Raw genomic sequence first — 22,752 nt, forward strand, 5'->3', positions numbered from 1 at the left:
CATGGTATCAGAGCTGAGGTGAAGACAAAGCCCAAGCAAGAGCAAGAGCAATCACTGAAGAGAAGATTGGCAAAGTTATCCTAAAAGAACGATGGGGTCCTCAACAGTCTTTCCTGCCGAAGACAAGCTCTGTGAGAAAGCTGACTATCACGGATGGAAGATGTCTATTGATCTAACCCTTGAGGATCAAGGAGTGTTGGATCATGTGAGAGGAAATATTGTTGAGCCTCCATCAAATGCACCTCCTGTTGCCAGGAACAAATGGAAGAACGAAGAAATTAAAGCGAAGAAGATCATCCGGGACTCTATCGACAAGCGCTTGGTGGCCTACATCTCTAAACTAGACACCTCCAAGGAAATCTACGATAGACTAGTGAGTTTATTTAAAGTTAATGATGCAAATCAAGTTTTGTTTCTTAGAAATAAGCTGAGGGAAATCAAGGGTAAAGATGAGAGTATGCAAGCATACTTCTTAAGAATCACCGAGATCAAGAACGGTCTCCTATTTATTGGGGAGACTAAAACTGACAGAGAAATGGCACTCACAACTCTTGGAGGATTACCATCCGAATGTTACGTGTTCAGGACTACTCTTTTGAACAATAATGTAATTCCTGGTTTCAAGGAATTAATGGCTAGATGCATTCAAGAAGAAACAAGGGTAGAAGAGCAAGAAATGCCCTTGCCTAAAGGTCCTCTTGCTGATTTTACTTCTCATGCTAAGAAAAGAAATAATTCCGGGTCTAAATCGAAAAGAAAGGCTGGACCTAAGGGTGGAAGAAAAGGACGATGTTTCATTTGTAATAAAGAAGGTCACTATGCAAGGGAATGTCCTGATAGAAAGGACTCTCACTGTGACGATGATCAAAATCCCTCTCATGGTAATGGAAGGAATGGAAAATTCAATAGTAAATGTAAAAGGAATGCTGGAAATCAAGGAAGAGGGAAACCATTCAAGAAGGCTAGAAATTCTAGGTATGGATCTAACACTGTTGATAATAAGTAGGTTGAATATTATCTACCAGTTGCTCTATCTACCTCCGCTCCTTCGGACTAAATGGGAATTTGGCTTATTGATAGTGGTGCCTCAAGACACTTCACTGGTTACAAAGAAGTACTCCATAATCTGGTAGAGAAAGAAACTAACCTGGAAATTGTCCTTGGAGATGACATGAAATACCCCGTGAAAGGTGTAGGTAATGTTTCTCTCAAATTGAATCAAGTTAATATAATTTCACTTACAAGATGTGTTATATGTACCTGATCTAAAAAAGAACCTGGTATCCATCTCGGAAATGGAAGACAAAGGCTACAAGGTAACCTTCAGCAATGGCAAGGTACATATATGGAAAAATAATGTTAAAGATGCTTTCACTCTTGGGTTTCGAGTTGATTCTTTATATCAGGTCGGTGGAAGTCCGCTAGGTGTCATGTCTTGTGACACAACTATTCAGTACGAACTTTGGCATCGTAGGTTTGCCCACCTTCATTACAAAGCTCTACCTGATGTAAGACAGATGGTAACAGGGATGCCCAAATTCCAAGTAGAGAAAGAAGGTGTATGTCCGGGATGTGCCGAAGGAAAGCTCAAAAGGGGACCATTCCCTTCAATTCAAAGCAAGACCTCCGATATATTATAAATAGTTCACTTAGACATATCAGGTATGATGCCTATGAACTCCTTGGGAGGATATTCATATTATCTCACTTTTACAGATGAATATTCTCGAAAGACCTGGATATACTTCTTGAAAAATAAGGATGAAGTGCTCTCTTGGTTTCAACACTTCAAAGCCCTAGTCGAGAATCAAACCGAAAAGAAGATCAAGATCTTAAGAACTGATAATGGGACTGAATATGAATCTATTGAGTTCCATGATTTTTTTAAAGAGGCTGGAATCAAGAGGGAGACTACTATACCATATACTCCTGAACAGAATGGTGTGGTAGAAAGTAAGAACCGCACAATTATGGAAGTTGTCCAGGCCATGCTACATGATCAAAGATTTTCGAAGTTTCTATGGGCTGAAGCTGCAAACATTGCCGTATATGTACAAAATCGATGCCCTCATCAAGCATTGGGTTCCAAGACTCCTGAAGAAAAGTTCACCGGTAAAAAACCTGATGTTTCTCATTTCAGAATTTTTGGAAGCTCTGTATATTTTCATGTGCTAAAAGAGAAAAGAAATAAATTGGGTGCATCTAGAAAGAAGGGAATTTTCATGGGCTATGGTGAAAATACTAAAGGCTATAGAATATATGTAGCTAGTCAAAGGGAAGTCGTAATTAGTCATGATGTCACCTTTGACGAAGATATGGCTCTTAGCAAGGTGAACAATCTTCCGACTTTGAGGAGCTCTCAAGAAGTCGACACCAGGGAACCGAAAGAAAAGGATGATGAATCAATACCTGATGTAGAAGAACCCATGGATCTGATTGATCCTCCTCCACATGAGCCTTCCTCCTCTAGGAAGAGGCCTTCATGGCTTAGGGGGCTACTTGATGATGCTGAAGGACATGTTGCACCCCGAGGAACCTTTCGTGAAAGTAAGAAACCTAATAGGTATCAGGGATACCTGACCATCATGAGCACGATCATACAAAATGAGCCTTCATCATTCTCATATGTCGTCAAGAATCAAGTATGGAAGGATGCTATGACTGAAGAATATGAGTCTATCATGAATAATGATGTCTGGGAAGTAATTCCCAGACCCTAGGACAAGACAGTTGTTACTTCCTAATGGTTTTACAAGATAAAGCATGCAACCGATGGAAGTACGGAAAAGTATAAGGCTCGTTTTGTTGCTCGTGGTTTCTCGCAGAAGGAAGGTATAGACTATGATGAGATATTTGCACCTGTTGCCAGATATACGACCATCCGCTCAATAATAGCCCTTGCCACTTCACAAGGATGGAACCTACATCAGATGGATGTCAAGACTATGTTCTTGCACGGCTCGATCAAAGAAGAGGTCACAAGGATGGAACCTACATCAGATGGATGTCAAGACTATGTTCTTGCACAACTCGATCAAAGAAGAGGTCTACATGGAGCAACCCGAAGGATTTGAAATTTATGATCGAAAATCTCATGTATGCAGGTTGAAGAAGGCTCTCTATGGGCTGAAGCAAGCACCCTGAGCATGGTATGATAGGATAGACAGCTACTTGATGAAGCTGGGATTCACTAGGAGTGAAGTCGATCCTAACCTTTACTTAAAGGTTGAAGATGATAAACCTCTCATACTGGTGTTGTATGTGGATGACCTCTTTCTAACAATTGCAGACCCTCTCATTCTAAAATGTAAGAGGGAGTTGGATTCTGAATTTGAAATGAAGGACCTAGGACTGATGCACTATTTCCTAGGACTTGAAGTGTGGCAGAAGCCAGGAGAAACTTTCCTATCTCAAGGAAAATATGTGGTGAAGATATTGGAAAGATTCTTTATGGTGGAATGCAAGCCTGTAACTACCCCGATGGAGCTTGACTTAAAGAAGTTAAGCGGTAGTGCTGCTGTACCTATTTTACGAAATGCTACCGAGTATCGGCAGCATCTACGGTTCCTCGAACAATGTGATATCTCACACCGGGTAAATCTTTAACCCTTCCTATACGAAGAGATATATTCCATGGATAGAGATATGTATCCATCTATCCAGGTAAATCCGTTCCACCACCGTTCACGACATCCCTTGCTTCTCGCTGCGAGACTCCTATATATATACGGCGGTGGAGTATAAGCGCTGGTCCCCCTCGGTAAAGTGCTTGTGCCTGCTGTTACCTTTCCTCTCAATTTACTTATTGGGTGGGGGGGATCTCCTTAACAGTCGAGCACCTAAAGGTCATTTCATCTTCCGAGAGAGGCGTTCCAACTGATTCATCATTACCCTTCTCACGGCCCTTTTATTCAGGTGATAAGACCTACCTTTCGCCAACCCTACTAGATAGGCCTTTCAAAATCAGACCTTAGACCTACCTTTCAAGGTCAATCTTTCATGAAATAAGGGCTTAGGAGGCCTCGTTTTCAAATACTATACTTGCATGTAGTTTCACTTATGGCAGGTTTCAATTGCATGGATAAGGTTTTCATGTGCTATTTCGTTCTGATATAGACCAAGAATCTCGAGCCGCTGATCCGGCCAAGCAACCCAAAATATGGGGAAGTATGGTAAATTCCTTCATAGTGGAAGGAAAGCGAAGCCAGACCTCCATTCGTAGTCCATATCCTTATTCAAAGAAGGTAGCCAGAATATGGGGAGATCCCGGATATATTCTTTTCATAACGAGAGAAAGTAGGCGGCGAACAGAGATTCCAATTCCCAATCTTAGTTCCCATCCAACAGCTTAGTCTTGAACCCAATCTTAGTCCAATTCCCGATCAGCACTCTTGTTCCAACAGCTTAGTAAGATTTATGCCCACTCAGCAAGCTAACTCGCTAAGATGCCTAGAAACTCTATATTTAGACTCCTTCCTCCAACCCTCGTTTCCAATCCAGCCAGCGAAGTGTACAGAACTAGTAGAAAGAGGAACCCCGGAATTCACTTCCGACCCTGTGTTTGATAGCCCAACCGTAGTTATGCCAATTGTGGTTACATTCGTAAGTAGCTTGGTCCATCCTCATTCCATTTCATATATGTTTGTGGGAGCCATACCCAATCGAAAAAGAATATTATCCAAACACATTTCAAGTAATTGCAATAGGACCTGACCCGTTGAGCCGGAAAGGACTGGCCCTTCTCCGCGACTAAACTCAATGGTGGTCTTAGTTCCACTTCTGTCCTTTTCTTTGGCGACGAACAACTCTCTTTTGGGGGAGGGCCCCAAAAGAGAGGTCCGTTAGGGTGCGTAGCACGCTCGACTAATAAGGCCGCCACCTTAACAGTCGAGCCTGCTTACGCATCCTGTTAGTCAAGCAAGAAATGACCTCTCCCTCCATGCCTGTCTGTTTGGTAAAGGTTGTTCCTTCCCCTCACTCAGTTCTAACGAACCTGTTTTTTTCCTAGTGTTTGAAATCCCGGCTCTTGGGCTTTCTTAATGAAATGAAATTCAGGACTGGTCCCAGTGCTTTCCGGGGTAAACTACGGTCTTATCTTGTACGGTATTATCTGGGTGCAGGTACCGGTCTTATCCAGGCAGGGCTTATCAGGGAAGGTCTTATCCAGTGAGGTCAGGTGAGTGAGGCCCATAGCGGAGTCGATGGACCATTCTTCCTTGCCATGGATGTTATGGTCCGGGGCGAGCATGATTGGCCGGCCCGATAATCAGTATTCCGAGCTCAGGACAGGGCCGAAAGCGAGGGCAAATACCCACCCCCCATCCTCAATTCCCCGAAATACCACTAGCGTATAGCTCCCCTCCCCAAACAAACGAAAGCACTTACTTATAGAGGACCTTACCCGCCCAGATTGGTTGCAACTCGTCGGAGCATTAATGTTCTTAGTGAACTCCCGTCCAAATATATGCTTCACAGTTAACATGTTGAGTCAACATATGGTTGAACCCCACCACATACATTGGATTGGTGCCAAGAATCTGTTGATATATCTTCGTGGAACTATCACTTATGGGTTAAGATACACTACTGGAGATGTGAGACTATTTGGATACACAGATGCTGATTGGGCAGGAAATGTGGAGGACCGTAAGAGCACTTCCGGGTGTTATTTCTCCTTGGGATCTACTTCGATATCCTGGATGAGCAGGAAGCAGAAGTCGGTGGCCTTGAGCACCGTCGAAGCAGAGTATATTGCTGCTAGCATGGCCTCCTGTGAGGTAGTTTGGTTGTGAAAGCTCTACAGTGAACTGTTTGGATTTACATTGGATACCATCGTGATCCTTTATAACAACCAGAGTGGGATTTGTTTGTCAGAGAATCTCATATTTCATGATCGCTCCAAGCATATCGATATCAGATACCACTATATTCGAGATATGGTGCAGCGGGGAGCTATAAGGCTCCAACATATCAGTATAGATGAACAGGTCACCGACATTCTGACAAAACCCCTTGGGAAAGTAAAATTTCTGACTTTCTGAGAACAACTTAGAGTTGTTCAAATACCCTCTGATGAGGGTCATGTATGATCCATTGAGCTCTGGGAGCTCCAGAGGGGTGCGGGGTGCTTCTTGGAGCAACATATGACCACAGGATGATTCACTATCGTCTGGTGGTATACATGTACACCCCGTGGCGACATTGTAGCAAGATTGATGTGTTCTCCTGTGAGGCCTGGATTGATGTGTTCTCCATGGCGATTGTAGCAGGATTGATGTGTTCTCATGTGAGGCCTGGATTGATGTGTTCTCCATGGCGGCCTGGATTGATGTGTTCTCCATGGCGATTGTAGCAGGATTGATGTGTTCTCCTGTGAGGACATGATTGATTAGTTCTCCTGTCGAGGCATCCTAACCATGCAGTCTGGTACTCATGGGAAGTACCTCTCATCTGATCAATGAACAGGGAAATGAAGTTAGGGACCATAGTAGTATCGATGGATGCATCGTTGTATCTACCGTACTCCCTACGCTAGGATGACCTCCATTGATTTGGGATCAATGATACTGGTCTGGGACCAATGGTAGGAGTAGTACCATACTATGAAACTGACTTCAGGTCGGTTGAGACTGGTCTAGGACCAGTGGTAGGAGTAGTACCATACTGTGACACTGACTTTGGGTCGGTTGAGACTGGTCTGGGACCAGTGATACATACTCTGAGACTAACTTCGTATCAGTGCACTACTGGTCTGGGACCAGTGAGAGTGGTACATACCATGATGCTAACTTTGGATTGGTTGAGACTGGTCTGGCACCAATGGTAGGAGTGGTACTTATATGAAGCTGACTTCGGGTCGGTTGAGACTGGTCTGGGACTAGTGGTACGCACTCTGAGACTCACTTTGGGTCAGTGGAGGATGATACTGGTCTGGGACCAATGGAGTTGTACTCACTATGATGCTGACTTCGGGTTGGTTGAGACTGGTTTGGGACCAGTGGTAGATACTCTGAGAATGACTTTGAGTCAGTATGATACATCCTCGATCATTTCTTCTTCTTCATAATTCAGACAAAAGCAGAGTAGAACAGAACAATGCAAGAGCAGAGTAGAATAGAGCAGAACAATACAGATCAGTATAGGGCAGAACAAGACAAAGCAGAACAGGTAGAATAGAGCAGAGCAGGGCAAGGGACAGGCTGTACAGGGCAGTGCATTTGATGGATGAATAGTAACAACCGATAGATTGCAGATGAAGTTCTCCCTAGTTGACAAGGAGTGTTAAAATTGGAAACTAGGGAAAAACTTCATGTGGGTCATATTATTCATGGCTGATAATATTTTTATTAGATTCCTCTCGTCAAGAGGTGTAGGATTGATATAAATATCATCCAATTCTGATAAGTATTCATGGAGATATGAATTTATTTTGATTATGGAATTATTATCAAGCTGACCTACAACTCATGTAGGCTCAGAAGCCCAACAGTCGCATCTATTCAAACACCAACATTGTGTACAAATATAGGAGGACTTTTCCTCATTTGGACTCACCCTCATCTCATCACATCTCTCTCTCTACTGCACAGAAAAGAGTCTCTTCTCTACTACGCAGAAAAGGGTCTCTCTCTCACACATGTGAAGCTGGAAGTTGTTGAACCTGAAGCTGCAACTGCAAATCCAAAGTTTGACCAGTGTTGACCATTAGATCTCCTCCCTAGAATTGCACTGTAGGTCCATCTGGATCTCCTCTAAAATCCGCAACTTTTGGTAGTGGAATCAAGTCAATCTGACGGACGGTTTGCAAGATATCGACTGCCCTAGTTTGAAGCCGGAAGTTGCCAAAACTGAAGCTGCAACTGTAGAAGTAAAGATTGACCTACGTGGACTAGAAGATCTCCTCATCTGAACTTCGTTGTAGGTTCATCTAAACCTCCTCTGGAAGCCACAACTTTTGGTGATGGAATCAAGCCGATCCGACGGTTGGTTTGTGAGATATCATCTGCCCTAGTTTGATAATGAAGCCCCTAATGTTGATGCTGCTGATCTAGAGTTTGCTACTACTGATATGAATCAGATCTATTGTACTATTTCTCTGCTGAATTATTGAAGATAAAAGAAGATTTGATCAAAGGGTTTCCCCGCACATTGTGGGGTTTGTCCCTGGCTAGCTGCCACATCTTGTGTCTTGTCTTGGCTTGTTTTCTGTCGATCGTTTAATGTTCTATCTGCACTTTACTTTATGTACATGTGATTGCTAATCTGTGGAATATAATAAGAAAAAGAAGTAAACTGTTATAAGCATAGAACATACCATAACTTAACATATATTTTCAATGGTTTTTACTTGTAGAGCTTCCTTTTTAGAGTGGATTGATGATTTCGTTTAGCTATCAATGATTAGTTTCTTAAACTTGTTGATATCATAAATTGGAAATTGTTTTGTGTTAGCGACCATGATCAAAATGTTTTTATCTATGATAGTAATGTATGATACACATGTCAAAACCTTGGCCTCATCATCAAAGAGATGGCATGCTATTGGATGTATATAGAGCTCATTTGACCCCGATTGTAGCCTACTACCAAAATTTTCATATGGTCTTTAAATAAGCACTAATAATAGTTGAAGACTACATTCTTTAGCTCATTTCCCATTCTCCACTAAAATACTTTCTTGTGCACGTTTAATGAAGTTATGAAACATATAATTTACTTTTCTATTGGATGTGGTGGCTAGTATTATGTCAAACCACCCTTTCTTCCCAAACCACGAAAGCAATTCTTTGTGATCATCTGTGGGATACTTTTCCTTCTTCACCATATTCACATCCCTTGTAATGTGGGAAATCTAATCTATAGGTAGAACACACAATGGAGCTATCTCTTGATGTGAAGTCTTAACATGTGCCTTGGACTCATCCCTCATTTCTTATATGATCTATCCACTTGCACATGTTGTTATTTCCTTTTTCATGTTGGAAGAAGTTGAGTTTATGGAAAGTGCTTTGTCTCTATAACTCAACAATTCTTTCTCATTTAATATTATGCTCCTCATCAATGTGGCTAAATATTGATCCAAATTCCTAATTTGGTTGTGTTTAAGGGTTAAAACGAATACATGGTTGTGGATCCACATAGATGAGAAATTTTACATTTTTATTTGTTGCACATTTACCCATAACAAATCATAAATTAGTATGATCACTAAGGTACTCCACTTTTTTACAGAATTATTATATGTTTGTTAATCCCTAGATAAGCCCCATGTTAACCCTAAAACCCCTTCTTAAGCCCTAGATATTGAGTTATTGCATTTTTATAGTTATATTGTTATATAGGCTATAACTTTTCATTATACCCCTTCATTATAGGTGTACCCTTCATCTCCCACGTATATACCAAGAAGACCTAGTTTTACTATCATCTTATCTTTTCTTATATGTTGTATTCATTGTAAATTGAAGTTTCCATCTTACAGTGGATTGGGATTATTGGCTTCGTATCATTTTTTAGGTTCATGGTTCATAACATTTATTACTAAAGCATATAAAACTTGGGTTTCGCTACTACAAATGAGTAATTGTGGACTTTTCCTATAAATTTATTTATGGGAAGCTTCAGACAATGAAAATTTGATACGGTTGAGAAGAGATATTGAGGCACATTAGATCAAAATTTTACATTCTAGTTTGATATACATTTGATATTATTCCATATAGAAGTTAGGGTTTTTGAATGGTCCTAAAATTAGTTTCAAATGAGAAAATGTGTTTTTGTAGATAAAGAATTTGGGTTTTTCACAGTGATGTTTAAAAGTTGTCAATGTTTTGAATCCATAAGATAATCCAGCTTTAGAATAATGTTCAAAAGAAATAGGAGGCAAAGAGGATGTATAAGTACGAAGAGATAAAAGAGGGATAACGGTTGGTTGACACACACACACACACATATATAAGGTAATAATGGTAATGAAATATTAAAATTAATATAAATACCTATAAACTAAATATTAATAATGTTTAATAATATTATTATTAATAATAAATTTATAAATGTATTTATAACAATCAGATATATATATATATATATATATATATATATATATATATATATATATATATATATATATATATATATATATATATATATATATATATATATATATATATATATAACCTTTGTATTAATCAAGAAAACATAATTATAGGGCTATCCATGAGCACACAGAGGGAGTTCTAGATAGTTGATCTCAACCTTTACTACTTATATTCATTGAAACTCATTGTATACATACAAAAAAACATACCCCTGGCCTTTACCAGCCCTCAAACCATTCGAAAAAAAGGTCCATTACAAAATAGAATGTAGCCATGCCCACAACGCCAAGGTTGTTGTTGCCTTGGGTGCATCATGCTCATCTCCAAATGCCAAACCGCATGTCACAAATCACAAGTCCTCGAAGCATAATTTTCACCACCACACCACTGGAATATACTCCCTAATATCAACCAATGAAAGAGACAACCACCATCTTCGAAATATTCCACAATGAGGGTCCAAGAAAAATGAAACCCATACCAGCCAAAAATCACCAGAGTCTGGAACAAAGATCTAATCCCAACCAAAAAAATCAGTTTTATGATCTTTCTAATTTTTTGTAATCCCAAGGAAGACAGACCAACACGTGGCCAACCAAAAGCAAGACATGGGTTCCTAAGTAAGAAGCCAAGCCCCATCACCCACCACACAATCTCTCTACTCATTATCAAATGAGGACATATTTTTCGAAGCACAGGAGCTAGAACCAAGAGGGTCTCTACCATCACCTCCATCTGACTCACAAGTAATGTGGCTCTCTATGTGCATTAGGCATGCATCCATTCAATCCATAAAGAACCTCAAATTTCTCAACATTCTTTTGACATCTTCTAATGAAGCTAAGATGTTGTATCTCTAAAACTATTTGTCTCTCAAAACTAAACCCAATAGTGTATTCATTTTCCAATGAAGTGTAACTAAATTTAAGTACAATTTTTTCTTGTCTCTAGTTTGTCCTAGGTCTGGCACCCATCCTACCAAGTCCTCAAGCAACTCTAAATCTGACATGCAGTGAATTTCCTCCCCATCCTTTATCTCTAATTCTCTTATCGCTTGGCGAGTTTCTAGTGGAATCATGTTGAAATAAGTCACCACAGAGTCATGAGAGAAGAGCCTTGCTCCCATCTGACCTAGTTGATTTCTGCCTCATCCACCTCTTTGGCTTTTTTTCCTCTGCATCGATGAAATTTCCAAATCTTGACTAGGTAAATCTAATTCTCTAAAAGAGTTTCCCCTTGGTGCAAAAGGACACAAAAACCTAACCAAATCCCACCCAAATAGGTATGGGAACCAAAACACCAACTCATTATAATAAGCCCATAGAAAGGGACTAAATTTTGATGACAATCTACCTTAGCAGGCAGAAGACGCCATGAATTCAAGCACTAACTTACTCCCTTGAACCATTTGGCATAGCATACACCACCCTCGGACTCTGACACAACCACGAACTCTCACACAAAGTCCTTCCTCCAAACCCCTCGTACACGACCAGAATCAACCACCAACTAAAACTACCCAGAACCAAAACAAACACAAAAGCCCACAAATTCTCCTAGTTGCAATTTTACGAAAAAACTGACCCAGACTTCAACAGGCCCTTAACAATTCGAGAGAATAAACCAACTTCAAATAGAAACTGACAATCCACAATTGAAATATATATCCTAAAGAAACCGAAAGACCACAAATAGCCAACGAGGAGACAAACTAGACTATGCAAAAGACCAGGACACTCGAAATTGGCTTATAGACCAAGCACACCAGCATGAAGCTATAAGATTCAAAATCTGCTGCTCTGCAAGACCCTGGGGTGAAATTCACCACTACTTTCATGCACGAGGGAAAAGAGTCTCCAAATAACACTCCACCTCAGGCTCAAAACCAGTAGCTCCCACACTAAAGCTTCATTCCACCTCGCCTTAACGCAATAGAGACTCTAGGAAGTTGAGGTTTTACCTCAGCTCTCATTCTCTCCTCCCAAGAAAAATTTCCAACATTCCATGCCATAACACATGACTCCTGTGAGGACCTTATCCAGACTATATTTTTTTGTTTTTTTTTTTAAATAGCAATGACAACCAGAAAGAAACGCATTGAATTTCAAATTTATTTAGCATACATATTCCTGCCACTCATTTCAGGAAACATACCATAACATTTTCATACCTTTAACTAAGATCAATAGTAAAGAAATACACATGTACCGTTCACTAGAAGGCGAGACTCCGCTTGCTCTGCTGTTGCTGACATTCCCTTGTAGTTGGTCACCTCCTCGAGTGAATGATGACGCACTTGATCCGAATGCGAAGACTCACCGGTTAACCTCCCAGCCTACTCCTTGGGTACTCTTCTTCCCCGTGGACCCCCGAGCTACAATGGGGTTGTACAATGGATACAAGCACTAGCTAGTAGAGGAGAGCACACCTTGGCTCAAGAGTCCCCTCTCTAAATCCTCTACCTCACCAAACTCACTATAGCTTCGTAATCACTGTTCTCACAACATCTCATCCATCCCACAATAGGGTTCTCAAAAGTCCCTTCTTCCATGGCTTGTCCCTTCTTTTATAGGAGTCCTCATAGGTGACACTTGTCATGTCATGCATAATTAATTATATTTTTTTATAATTCAATAGCTTGATTATTCACCCACCCATGTGTCATTCTCACATCAAGGGTCTCCCAAAATTAATTACTTAAATTTTTATTTAAAACTAATATTTTCCTCACCTCAACAAGATTCCTATTTCTTCTCCTAGTTGTCTCTTTATTCCCCCCTTTTATTCCTTAATTTGTGTTCATTACTTGAAGTCAATTAATGAGTCAAGATTTTATCCCCAATCTACTCCCTAATTTAACTCAAGTTATCTCCAAGATGGATATTCTTATGTTGGTTGTTGACACATGGAGCTTCTCTACATTTCTCTAAATTTAATTTATTATTCCCATTTTAATTCACCTTCCCCTTTTCTTAATTAGGTTTAAATTAGTTTAGGATTAATCTTTATCCTTACCATTATGTTTGTCTTTCCCTTTTTTCCTAATTAAACCACATAATCTTCCTAGTATTTTCCAAAATGGGAAGGGTAGAGTTTTTAAGGTACTCTATTTTAATTCTTCCTATGATCCTCCTTATTCCAAGTTTTATTTTTGATTTAATTACATTGGTTTCTAATCATCATTTACCCTTGATGTAAATTTACCTAGTTTTCATTCCTTGCTTATATTTATTTATTATTATTTATTTTTAATGATTCCAAGGATACCAAGTTTGGTTGTGCCCTTCAAGAACTTCCCTAGAAGTTCCAAGGGTGCCAAACCTAATAGCTTATTTGTGATGTCAAGGGGGCCAGTTTGGTCGTGCCCTTCAAGAACTTCCCTAGAAGTTCCAAGGGTGCCACACCTAATAGTTTATTTGTGATGTCAAGGGTGCCAGTTTGGTTGTGCCCTTCAAGAACTTCCCTAGAAGTTCCAAGGGTGCCACACCTAATAGTTTATTTGTGATGCCAAGGGTGCCAAGTTGGTCGTGCCCTTCAAGAAATTCCCCTGAAGTTCCAAGGGTGCCACACCACTTGCCCTTCAAGCATCCAGTGATTACGAGGGGAAAATATAGTGCAACGTCATAGACCACTATCATCTCTTATGTTGCCTGCTATAGTGAGACTAATGGTGTCGGGGATCAAGGAATCCGCCTTGATGCGCGCCCCCCAGTAAAGTCCTCATGAGCGGCCCAACTTTGGAACCTGCCTTCATGGCATCGTGATCTTCAAGGCGAAGGTGCTTTAACCCTTCCAGCCCAAGTCACGGCGGGAGTGCTAGTGGGTGGGATCAGGGACCCTGTCCCACCCCTCCCATGTAGTTCCATCCACTTGTACAACCCCATCACCCATATGTGAGTCATTCGGTCAAGCAGCTAATCTGTGCCTGCAACCATTAATATATCATCAGAATATAGTTAAACATATATGGCAGATTCTAAGATCGACTTAGACTTTCAAGGATAAAATAATATGAATTTTCGTCAAACCAGGTGTCATCACTCGTCATATGCGAGTGCCTCTGATGGTTCCCTGCCATACTCAATAATCATCAGTAACACGGTTTCTCAATGTTAGTCAATTATCATAATAGCATCATTAACAATTCATGGTCATTCACATCATTGTCCATTGTAAGTCTGAACTAAAGGAAGTAGGTAACATAGGGGACACATCCCTCATGGCTATCATCAATAATCATCAATGGAGACATACATATTCATTAAGCTATCAACATCGTAACATCGTAGAGATATACCTATCCATAAAATTTAGCCTCATTATGCTTTTAGTAGAGCGCATTCATATTCTTTACTACCCTCATCATAATTTCAAATAGAGACCAACTTAACTATTAATATTGCAATCATCAGAATACTGATAGATAAGATACATAACCATTCATGCTACCATAATATCAATGGAAAGCATTCATAAACATCACAACCATGAATATCTCAATCGCTAATAATAGTGTCATGGGTCCAGATTCTCAATCTGAGGTCCTCGAAGAATAGAGTGTCTAAGATAATGTCGTATCAGGGTCAGGAAACTAGAGTGGGCACTACATACACCCCCTCTTAACAATGGACTTCGTCCCGAAGTCCTTAGAACATAAAGGAGAAATGGCGACACCTAATCTCAGGAACCCTTCCTGAAACTCTTGCCAACCTTCTGGTGGGCAGGTTAAAATTTTCCCAAGGTATCTATAACACGAATTCCGTTATAACTGAAGGACTATATCTGGGGAACATTGCAACCCACTTTTTGTATAAATGTACAAAACATACATTATAGATATTATTAAAATTAATAGTTAAAGGAAGCGTCATACATAAACTTTTCCAACAAAATCATCATAATCAAAATCCCAACTAATTAAAGCAACAATTAATAACACCCACCTTCCTTCAATTTACAAATTGACTAATTTAGGAGAAATCTCTCTAGTTTTATTCATTCAATCATGCAATTAAGATAGCAAAAATTTTGTATTAACTCAAATTCATAGGGGATGCCTATGCCTTTTTCATAGGAGGAACTACCCACCTTAAGCTTGGACTTCAATATTTGTACTGGTCAATAATAATTGCGTTAATTATTGTTTGATATTTCACCTATGACGTAATCCACCTTTGTTTACCATGTTCTAAATCTTCATTTTTTGTTGGGAACTACAACCAATACTTTGAAAATAAACATATGCCACTGCTTGCTAGGGGGACCTAACAATGCCTACTACACCTTCTTAGAGACTTGATTTACCTTCATGATCCATGTTCTGAAAGTCCAATGTTGTACAACTACCATTAGCACTTTAAAATAAATGCATACCACTCCTTTCTAGTGGATACCTAATGGTACACACTATCTAGAGATAAAATAAGATGTTAACTACATAGAACGTAATCATCACTTGCAATGAATGAGTAGTCCAAACCTTCATCCCTTCAAACCCAGCTACCCTACTTCCTTTCGCTAGGGTAAGCGAGTGAGGCTATCTGGGGCCTATCTTCATTTAATCCTACTGAATCTAATGATATGTAATACAAGGCTTGCACCAATCATTTTAAAAAAAAATAAGAATTCGTCCATAATTGAATCCTCAAGATAGAAGAGATATTTAGACCAATGTGCATCTCAATAGAAGTTTAAATTTTGAAACAGCATGCCAGAAGAAGAGAGCAAACTAGAATAAAGCTGCATTCCTTACCCAATATATATAAGATATTTCTAATCAGAAATTGAATATATTAGGAATGTAACCTACTTAACAGAACTTCAGATAGAATGGGTGGTCAGAGAATTCAGTCAGATCAGTAAGTTTACCTGGCATAAATGCAGGGCGGTGTCATCAGGAGCTTCTATTGTTAAACGAAAATCCCTTGAACAACCAAATCTGCAGTGTTTCCTTTTGTTCATGGTGTATTTATTCCACATTTGGAACCTTGAACCATACCCATGTATCACTTTATTTATCCTCATTCAATAAAGTTAAACATACTACTCAGTACATACCAACAAAATATTTCATAAACATAACTTTTGCTCATAAACTTCCATAATTTTTACTCATAAACTTCCAACTCTCGTTCAGCAATGTTCATGTAAACTTTCATTAAATAAGCATTTAAACGAACAAATATATTTCTTAAATTTCTATAACTTTGGCAAATACTTCCAAGCCATCATTTTCAACAGCTTTCATATAAACTTTAAATAAACATTTAACAACCTTCATGGAAGCTTCCTTTAAATACAATTTGGGCTAAATAAAAATTTCGTTGACCACATTAGGGATTCTGCATTACATACTGAAAGACAAGCACTTCAAAAGTAATTATATGGACACGCTAAAATCTTTTTTCCTATTTTTTAACATTATCTAGACCTAAAGTTCAATATATGGTTGCATGAGTACTTGAATACACTTACATGGACGCAATTCCAAAATATCTAGAGATATATTGATATCTCCACCTCTCCTCATCCGGTCTTCTTCGTTTCTTTCACCATGTTTCGTTTTTAATAACAACTCACAATTTCAACTAAAATTTATTACAAAATTCCGAAAAGAAACACAAAAACTGCACCAAAATTGTATTCAAGGTTTTTTTTTTATTCTTTTTTTCTTTTTTTTTTCGCATTGCTCAAAACCTTGTAATGTGTCTGCCACATTATCTAGCCATTTGCAAAAATTACTCTTCAATAACACACACACACACACACACACACACACACACACACATATATATATCATAGAGAAGAAAACCAAAATGGCCATAACACACAAAAGACTTGTTAAATCTTGAGAATTTATAAAATTTTTATAATATAATCACCCAACAATAGAAACAATATACCAAAATTCAAAAAGTCTTAATTAAACAAAACTGAAAAGTTTTTATAAGAAAATACAATTTTAAGTGTTGACACCTTCTAGCATAGATGTCAAGGGATATGTTTCAAATATTCTATGGTAGAAAGGCAAAATCAAGAATATTTTACTCAGGATTACAAAATCTTAGTTTAATTGATTAAGTTAGATAGAAGTTAACTTCCATCCACTCCAAATAAACAAATTATAGTAATACGACATCACATTTGTAACATAGAGATAAATTATATTGAAAAGACTATAATTCCTATTTTATAAAATATTATATGCGAAACCCTCATTATATTAAATATCGTTACTCTTTTTTGAATTATATCATAAGTGTATTGAAGTATATCATAAGTGTATTACCATATGCTTGGAATAGACATATAGCAATATTATATTGTCCAACGATATTTCTTCCACATCATTTTTTTTTTTAGCAGTCTTTAACTCCCATGGAAGGATGCCTCACTTGAGTTGTGTATAAATACACAAATCAAGCTTTAATTTATATCACCTCACCATGTGATCTTATTGATTAATTATAAGAAGTCTTATTTTACCTCTTGGGCATGTTTGTGCAATTCCATTTTTATACACTTATACTTGGCTTTTAAACTCTCTTTAACATACTAGATGTAACTCTTTAGCACACTTACGTGGATTGTAAATTTGGAAAAGATTTGGTTTGATCATTAACCTTAAAAAAAATTTAGGCCCTTGTGTCATCCATCTTGTGATAGAAAATAGGAGAAGACATGTTTTTTTTTACACACCAACTTGAATCATGATTATATTATTCAATCATGAACTAATACAATATAAATGTATATAAACTTTTCAGCAAAGCGTCAGTTATCTCTTTGGGGAAAAGTTATCCCTTGGGAAAAGGTTCTCTTTGGAATAATGAATAGTCAGTTCTCTCTTTGGGGAAAAGTTATCTCTTTGGAATAATTTATTCAGCTAAAAGTCAGTTCTCTTTGGGATAATTTATTCTGCTAAGAGATAATTTAATAGCTAAAAAGACCCTTTGAGAAAATTGAGAAAAAGATATCTATTTGGCATAATTTATTCAGCAAAGATGCTCCTGAGATAATTGAGAGAATTTATGTAGCAAAGAGACTCTCGAAATAATTTATGCAGCAAAGAGACAGTTGAAAATGGAGTACTTAATAAGCAAAGATACTACTTGGGATAAGTTATTCAGCAAAGAGACTGAACTGCTCATGGTATAATTAACCTAGCCATGAGACTATTTGAGGGGATTTGTTAGCAAAAAGACGGTCGAGATAATTTATTCTACAAAGAGGAAGCGAAGAGACTGGCGAGATAATTTATTCAACAAAAAGCAAATTGTGAAATGGAATATTTTATTGAGCAAGGAGAATACTTGGGATAACTTACTCAGCAAAAAGACTAACTGCTCATGGAGTACTTCATCCAGCAGAGGGACTATTTGGGCTAAGTTATTCAGAAATTAGACTGTTGAGAAAATTCTATTTGAGATAAGTCATTTAGCAAAGAGACAGTTGAGAATTGGAACACTGGATGGGATAGGTTATTTAGCAAAGAGACTGCGCAGATTATTAGGGACGACACCGACCCTAAACATTCATGTCAATAAAGATCTTTAGTGCTGTATTAAACATGCCCAGTTTACATAAAACGCAAATAAGTTCCTCACAGCACTCCAGACGAGGAATCAATGCTTTAGCAGTCATCTCTTCAAAGAATGTAAGTGCCAGATCCACTTTCCCTACCTTACAAAGGCCACTTATTAAAACACTGTACAATCTACTGGGCGGAGAATAATTCCTTGAGAGGGCTTCAAAAAGTTCAACGCATCAACCAATTCCTTACACTTCAAGTAACTATGTAACAAGCTAATATGGGTATTAGAGATGGACAAACACCCACTCTCATGCATCTTGTCATAAACTTGCCTAGCAATGTCAGGGTGGCCTACATTACAAAGTCCATTTATCAAGACATTAGAGATTTTGGCATTAGGGGGGTGACCTGGCACATGCATATCTAACACTGAAGAACTTGATCTGAGTAGTCTAATTCACACACAACTTTAATCACCATTCTGAACAAATAGCGACTTGGACAATGGCCGTACTCTTGCATTTCAAACAGCAATTTTGAAGCTATCCCCGCCCTTTTTGCCAAACAAAAGCCTTTTATTCAACCAGAATAAGTATCCTTGTTCCGAACTACATTTGCTCTTCTTAGTTTTCTCGGCACCGATCTCTGTCATCTACTCTACCAGCCTTGCAGAGAGCAGAAATGAATGTGGTGCAGGTGGAATTTCTTGGGGCATCCTTTCCTTTAATCCCTTGTCAATAATGTCCTGCATTTCATCCAATTTCCCAGCTTTGTGCAAAGTTTTCTCAAGGGTGAAATATGTTCGTTTCCAAGGGGTAAATCCCGATGCTATCTCGTCATCTAGAACTCTACAGGCAGTGTCCAATTTGCTGGCTCTACAGAGGGCATTGATTAGATGGTTATAAGCCAGATTATCTGGGGAAAAGCCAAATTTTGATCTTCTATTGAAAAAATCAAGTGCAATAAGTAACAAACCTCTCTCAGAAAAAACACAAACCAGTGCATTCATGGTATTACTGTCAGGGAAAACATACTTGTTTTTCATCTCAATCGGTAAATTGTACGCCTTGTCAAGTCTTTTTGCCCCCAAAAGTCCACTTAGCAAAGCATTGTAGCAAGACCATCCACGAATAAAACCTCGTGGAGTTGTCTCCTCAAAGTATTTCAGTGCCTCATCCACTCTCCTTCCCTCTACAAGAGCCTTGATCCATGCATCATGCACTTTAGGCATCGAGACATGCCCCTCTTTCCTGATTTCCTCAATCAGTCTGCGGGCTTCATCGGTCCTCTTGCCTTTGCAAAATGCACTGATAAGTACAACAATTGCGGCTTCATTCACAGTACAACCATTATGCCTGAGGTCGTCGAACAATCGTTTGGCCTCCTTTAATTTCCCCTGCTTGCAGAGACTAGTGATCATTGCAATCGCTAGATGCATTCCTAAGGCGCCCACGGCAAATCTGTTTGTAAATTATCTCGACAACATCGCAGCAGTTCTGCTCCACCAATCCATTCAACAAGGCATTGTATGAAATCTTATCTAAATCCAATCCCTGAAACCTCATTCGCGAAAACATCTGCAGAGCAAGATCGGATAGAATGCCTACCTTTTTCTGCTTAGAAAACCAGCTATCTCGTTTTTAGCACATCACAGACTTTCAATAAGTTCGGTTTTAATGAGATATCTGTAGCAGTGGTCGGTTTTAATGAGAGATGCCTGTAACATGGAAAAATATTAGTCATTGCAAATGTATAAGCTAAGCTTTTACATCTATGATCCTTAGATCTGTAATGTTATGTTATTTAAATTATATTATTGCTGTTACTTTTTCCCCTCACTTCGTGGAAGCTAAATATATCATTTTATTTTGGAATTGAATAATAGGGGGCCCAATCATAGTGGATTTCTCTCCTGTTACTGATTTTCGTGAAGCAACATGTAGACAATATGAAGAGAATACTTGTAATCGTGGCGGGTACTGCAACTTCATGCACTTGAAGCAAATAAGTCGGTATGTATTTATCTCTTGCTTGGTCCGCACTGCTGACCATATTGCAAATGAAAAATGAAACTGTAAGTCAATATATATCTGTGAGTCAGAGAATGAATATTGACCTTGCAATCTCTGAGCTATAAACTGAATTTGCCAGTGCGGGAGCAGCGAGGAAAATATGGCATCGATGCTGCATGATAAACAAGCAAACGAGTATTCGGAGCACAGGCCGACTTACCCTGCTTCTTGGTTTTCTATGTTGGCCTCTCTCACTGCCAACCACCAACTGGCTTGGGATGTGGGTGCCGGCAATGGTCAGGCTTCTATTTCTATTGCAGAGCATTACGATCGTGTGATCGCCACAGATATAAGCAAAAATCAGCTGGAACTCGCGCACAAACATCCCAAAGTGAAATATGCTGTCACTCTGTCCGTCATGACGGATGAAGAGCTGTTTTCGATTGTGGGCGAGGAGGGATCGGTGGATCTGGTGACGGTGGCCCAAGCAGTTCACTGGTTCGACCTCGAGACCTTTTACTCTCAAGTTAAACGCCTCCTGCGGAAACCAGGGGGTGTGATAGCCGTGTGGACTTATTTGGGTCATACCATCAATCCTGCTGTTGATGCAGTATGTAAAGATGTGTGGGAATCAACCGGACCTTACTGGGACTCCAGAGCTGAGTATGTGGCACAAGGATATCGAACGCTGCCCTTCCCCTTCGAAGCTGTGCTAGATAATGGGCGGGGAAGCGAGGGTAATCCCATGGAAATGGAGATGGAAATACAGGTGTCGTTGGAAAAAATGTTGGGATTTTTCAAATCTGCGTCTGTACAGGTGTCGTTGGAAAAAATGTTGGGATTTTTCAAATCTGCGTCTGCTGTGGTCACCGCGAGAGAGAAGGGCGTTGACATCCTGAATGAAAAGGTATGCACAAGGTATTTATATCTTGCTCATGTGGAATCTGTATTCATCTTTGTTATTTTTTTATTTTTATTTTTTAATTGTTTTCGGCGGTTTGTTAATATTCTGTATTTTAATGCTCTATTCAATTGTAAATAATGCTAGAGAGTTGCGACGGAGGTTATTTGGTAGACACAGTGGGTATTTTTAGTTTATATGGTTAGAATTTTATTCCTGGAAGCTTGTAACAACTTCATGATTATGTTTTTCTATATATTTTTTCATTTTGATTAAAACAGTGTTTGCATTTTGGGAACTCGAAAACTTATATTTTTTGTGTAAATTTTGATATTGATTATTTAAATTCCCGCCAGACGAAATTGCAAGGGATAAACGAAGGAGGAGGTCGGAGGTTGTCACATTAGTTAGAGATTTTCATCCTATTATTTAACAAAACTAGCCATACATGCATGGGCCCATAGGCCTCAAGGGCTCAACATAGCTCTGATACCAAGTGTGAGGACCTTATCCAGACTATATATATATATTTTAAACAGCAATGACAACCAGAAAGAAACGCATTGAAATTCAAATTTATTTAGCATACATATTCCTGCCACTCATTTCAGGAAACATACCATAACATTTTCATACCTTTAACTAAGATCAATAGTAATGAAATACACATGTACCGTTCACCAGAAGGCGAGACTCCGCTTGCTTTGCTGTTGCTGACATTCCCTTGTAGCTGGTCACCTCCGCGAGTGAATGATGACGCACTTGATCCGAATGCGAAGACTCACCGGTTAACCTCCCAGCCTACTCCTTGGGTACTCTTCTTCCCCGCGGACCCCCGAGCTGCAATGGGGTTGTACAATGGAGACAAGCACTAGCTAGTAGAGGAGAGCACACCTTGGCTCAAGAGTCCCCTCTCTAAATCCTCTACCTCACCAAACTCACTATAGCTTCGTAATCACTGTTCTCACAACATCTCATCCATCCCACAATAGGGTTCTCAAAAGTCCCTTCTTCCATGGCTTGTCCCTTCTTTTATAGGAGTCCTCATAGGTGACACTTGTTATGTCATGCATAATTAATTATATTTTTTTATAATTCAATAGCTTGATTATTAACTGATGATTATTGAGTATGGCAGGGAACCATCAGAGGCACTCGCATATGACGAGTGATGACACCTGGTTTCTCAATGTTAGTCAATTATCA

The 22,752-nt window shown here is 39.0% G+C and overlaps 1 protein-coding gene across 1 annotated transcript; it reads left to right on the forward strand.

The window, feature by feature from the left end:
- Positions 1-20,705: 20,705 nt before the first annotated feature.
- LOC149187624 (uncharacterized) lies at positions 20,706-21,953 on the forward strand. Its single transcript, XM_089409713.1, has 2 exons — positions 20,706-21,552; positions 21,828-21,953. The coding sequence occupies exons 1-2, from the start codon at positions 20,806-20,808 to the stop codon at positions 21,951-21,953; spliced, it is 873 nt and encodes a 290-aa protein (XP_089265839.1). The 5' UTR covers positions 20,706-20,805.
- Positions 21,954-22,752: the final 799 nt, after the last annotated feature.

This window comes from Pinus tabuliformis, chromosome 3_1 (assembly GCF_031772625.1).
Source record: "Pinus tabuliformis cultivar Carrire ecotype Pingquan chromosome 3_1, CPIR1, whole genome shotgun sequence".
NCBI lineage: Eukaryota > Viridiplantae > Streptophyta > Pinopsida > Pinales > Pinaceae > Pinus > Pinus tabuliformis.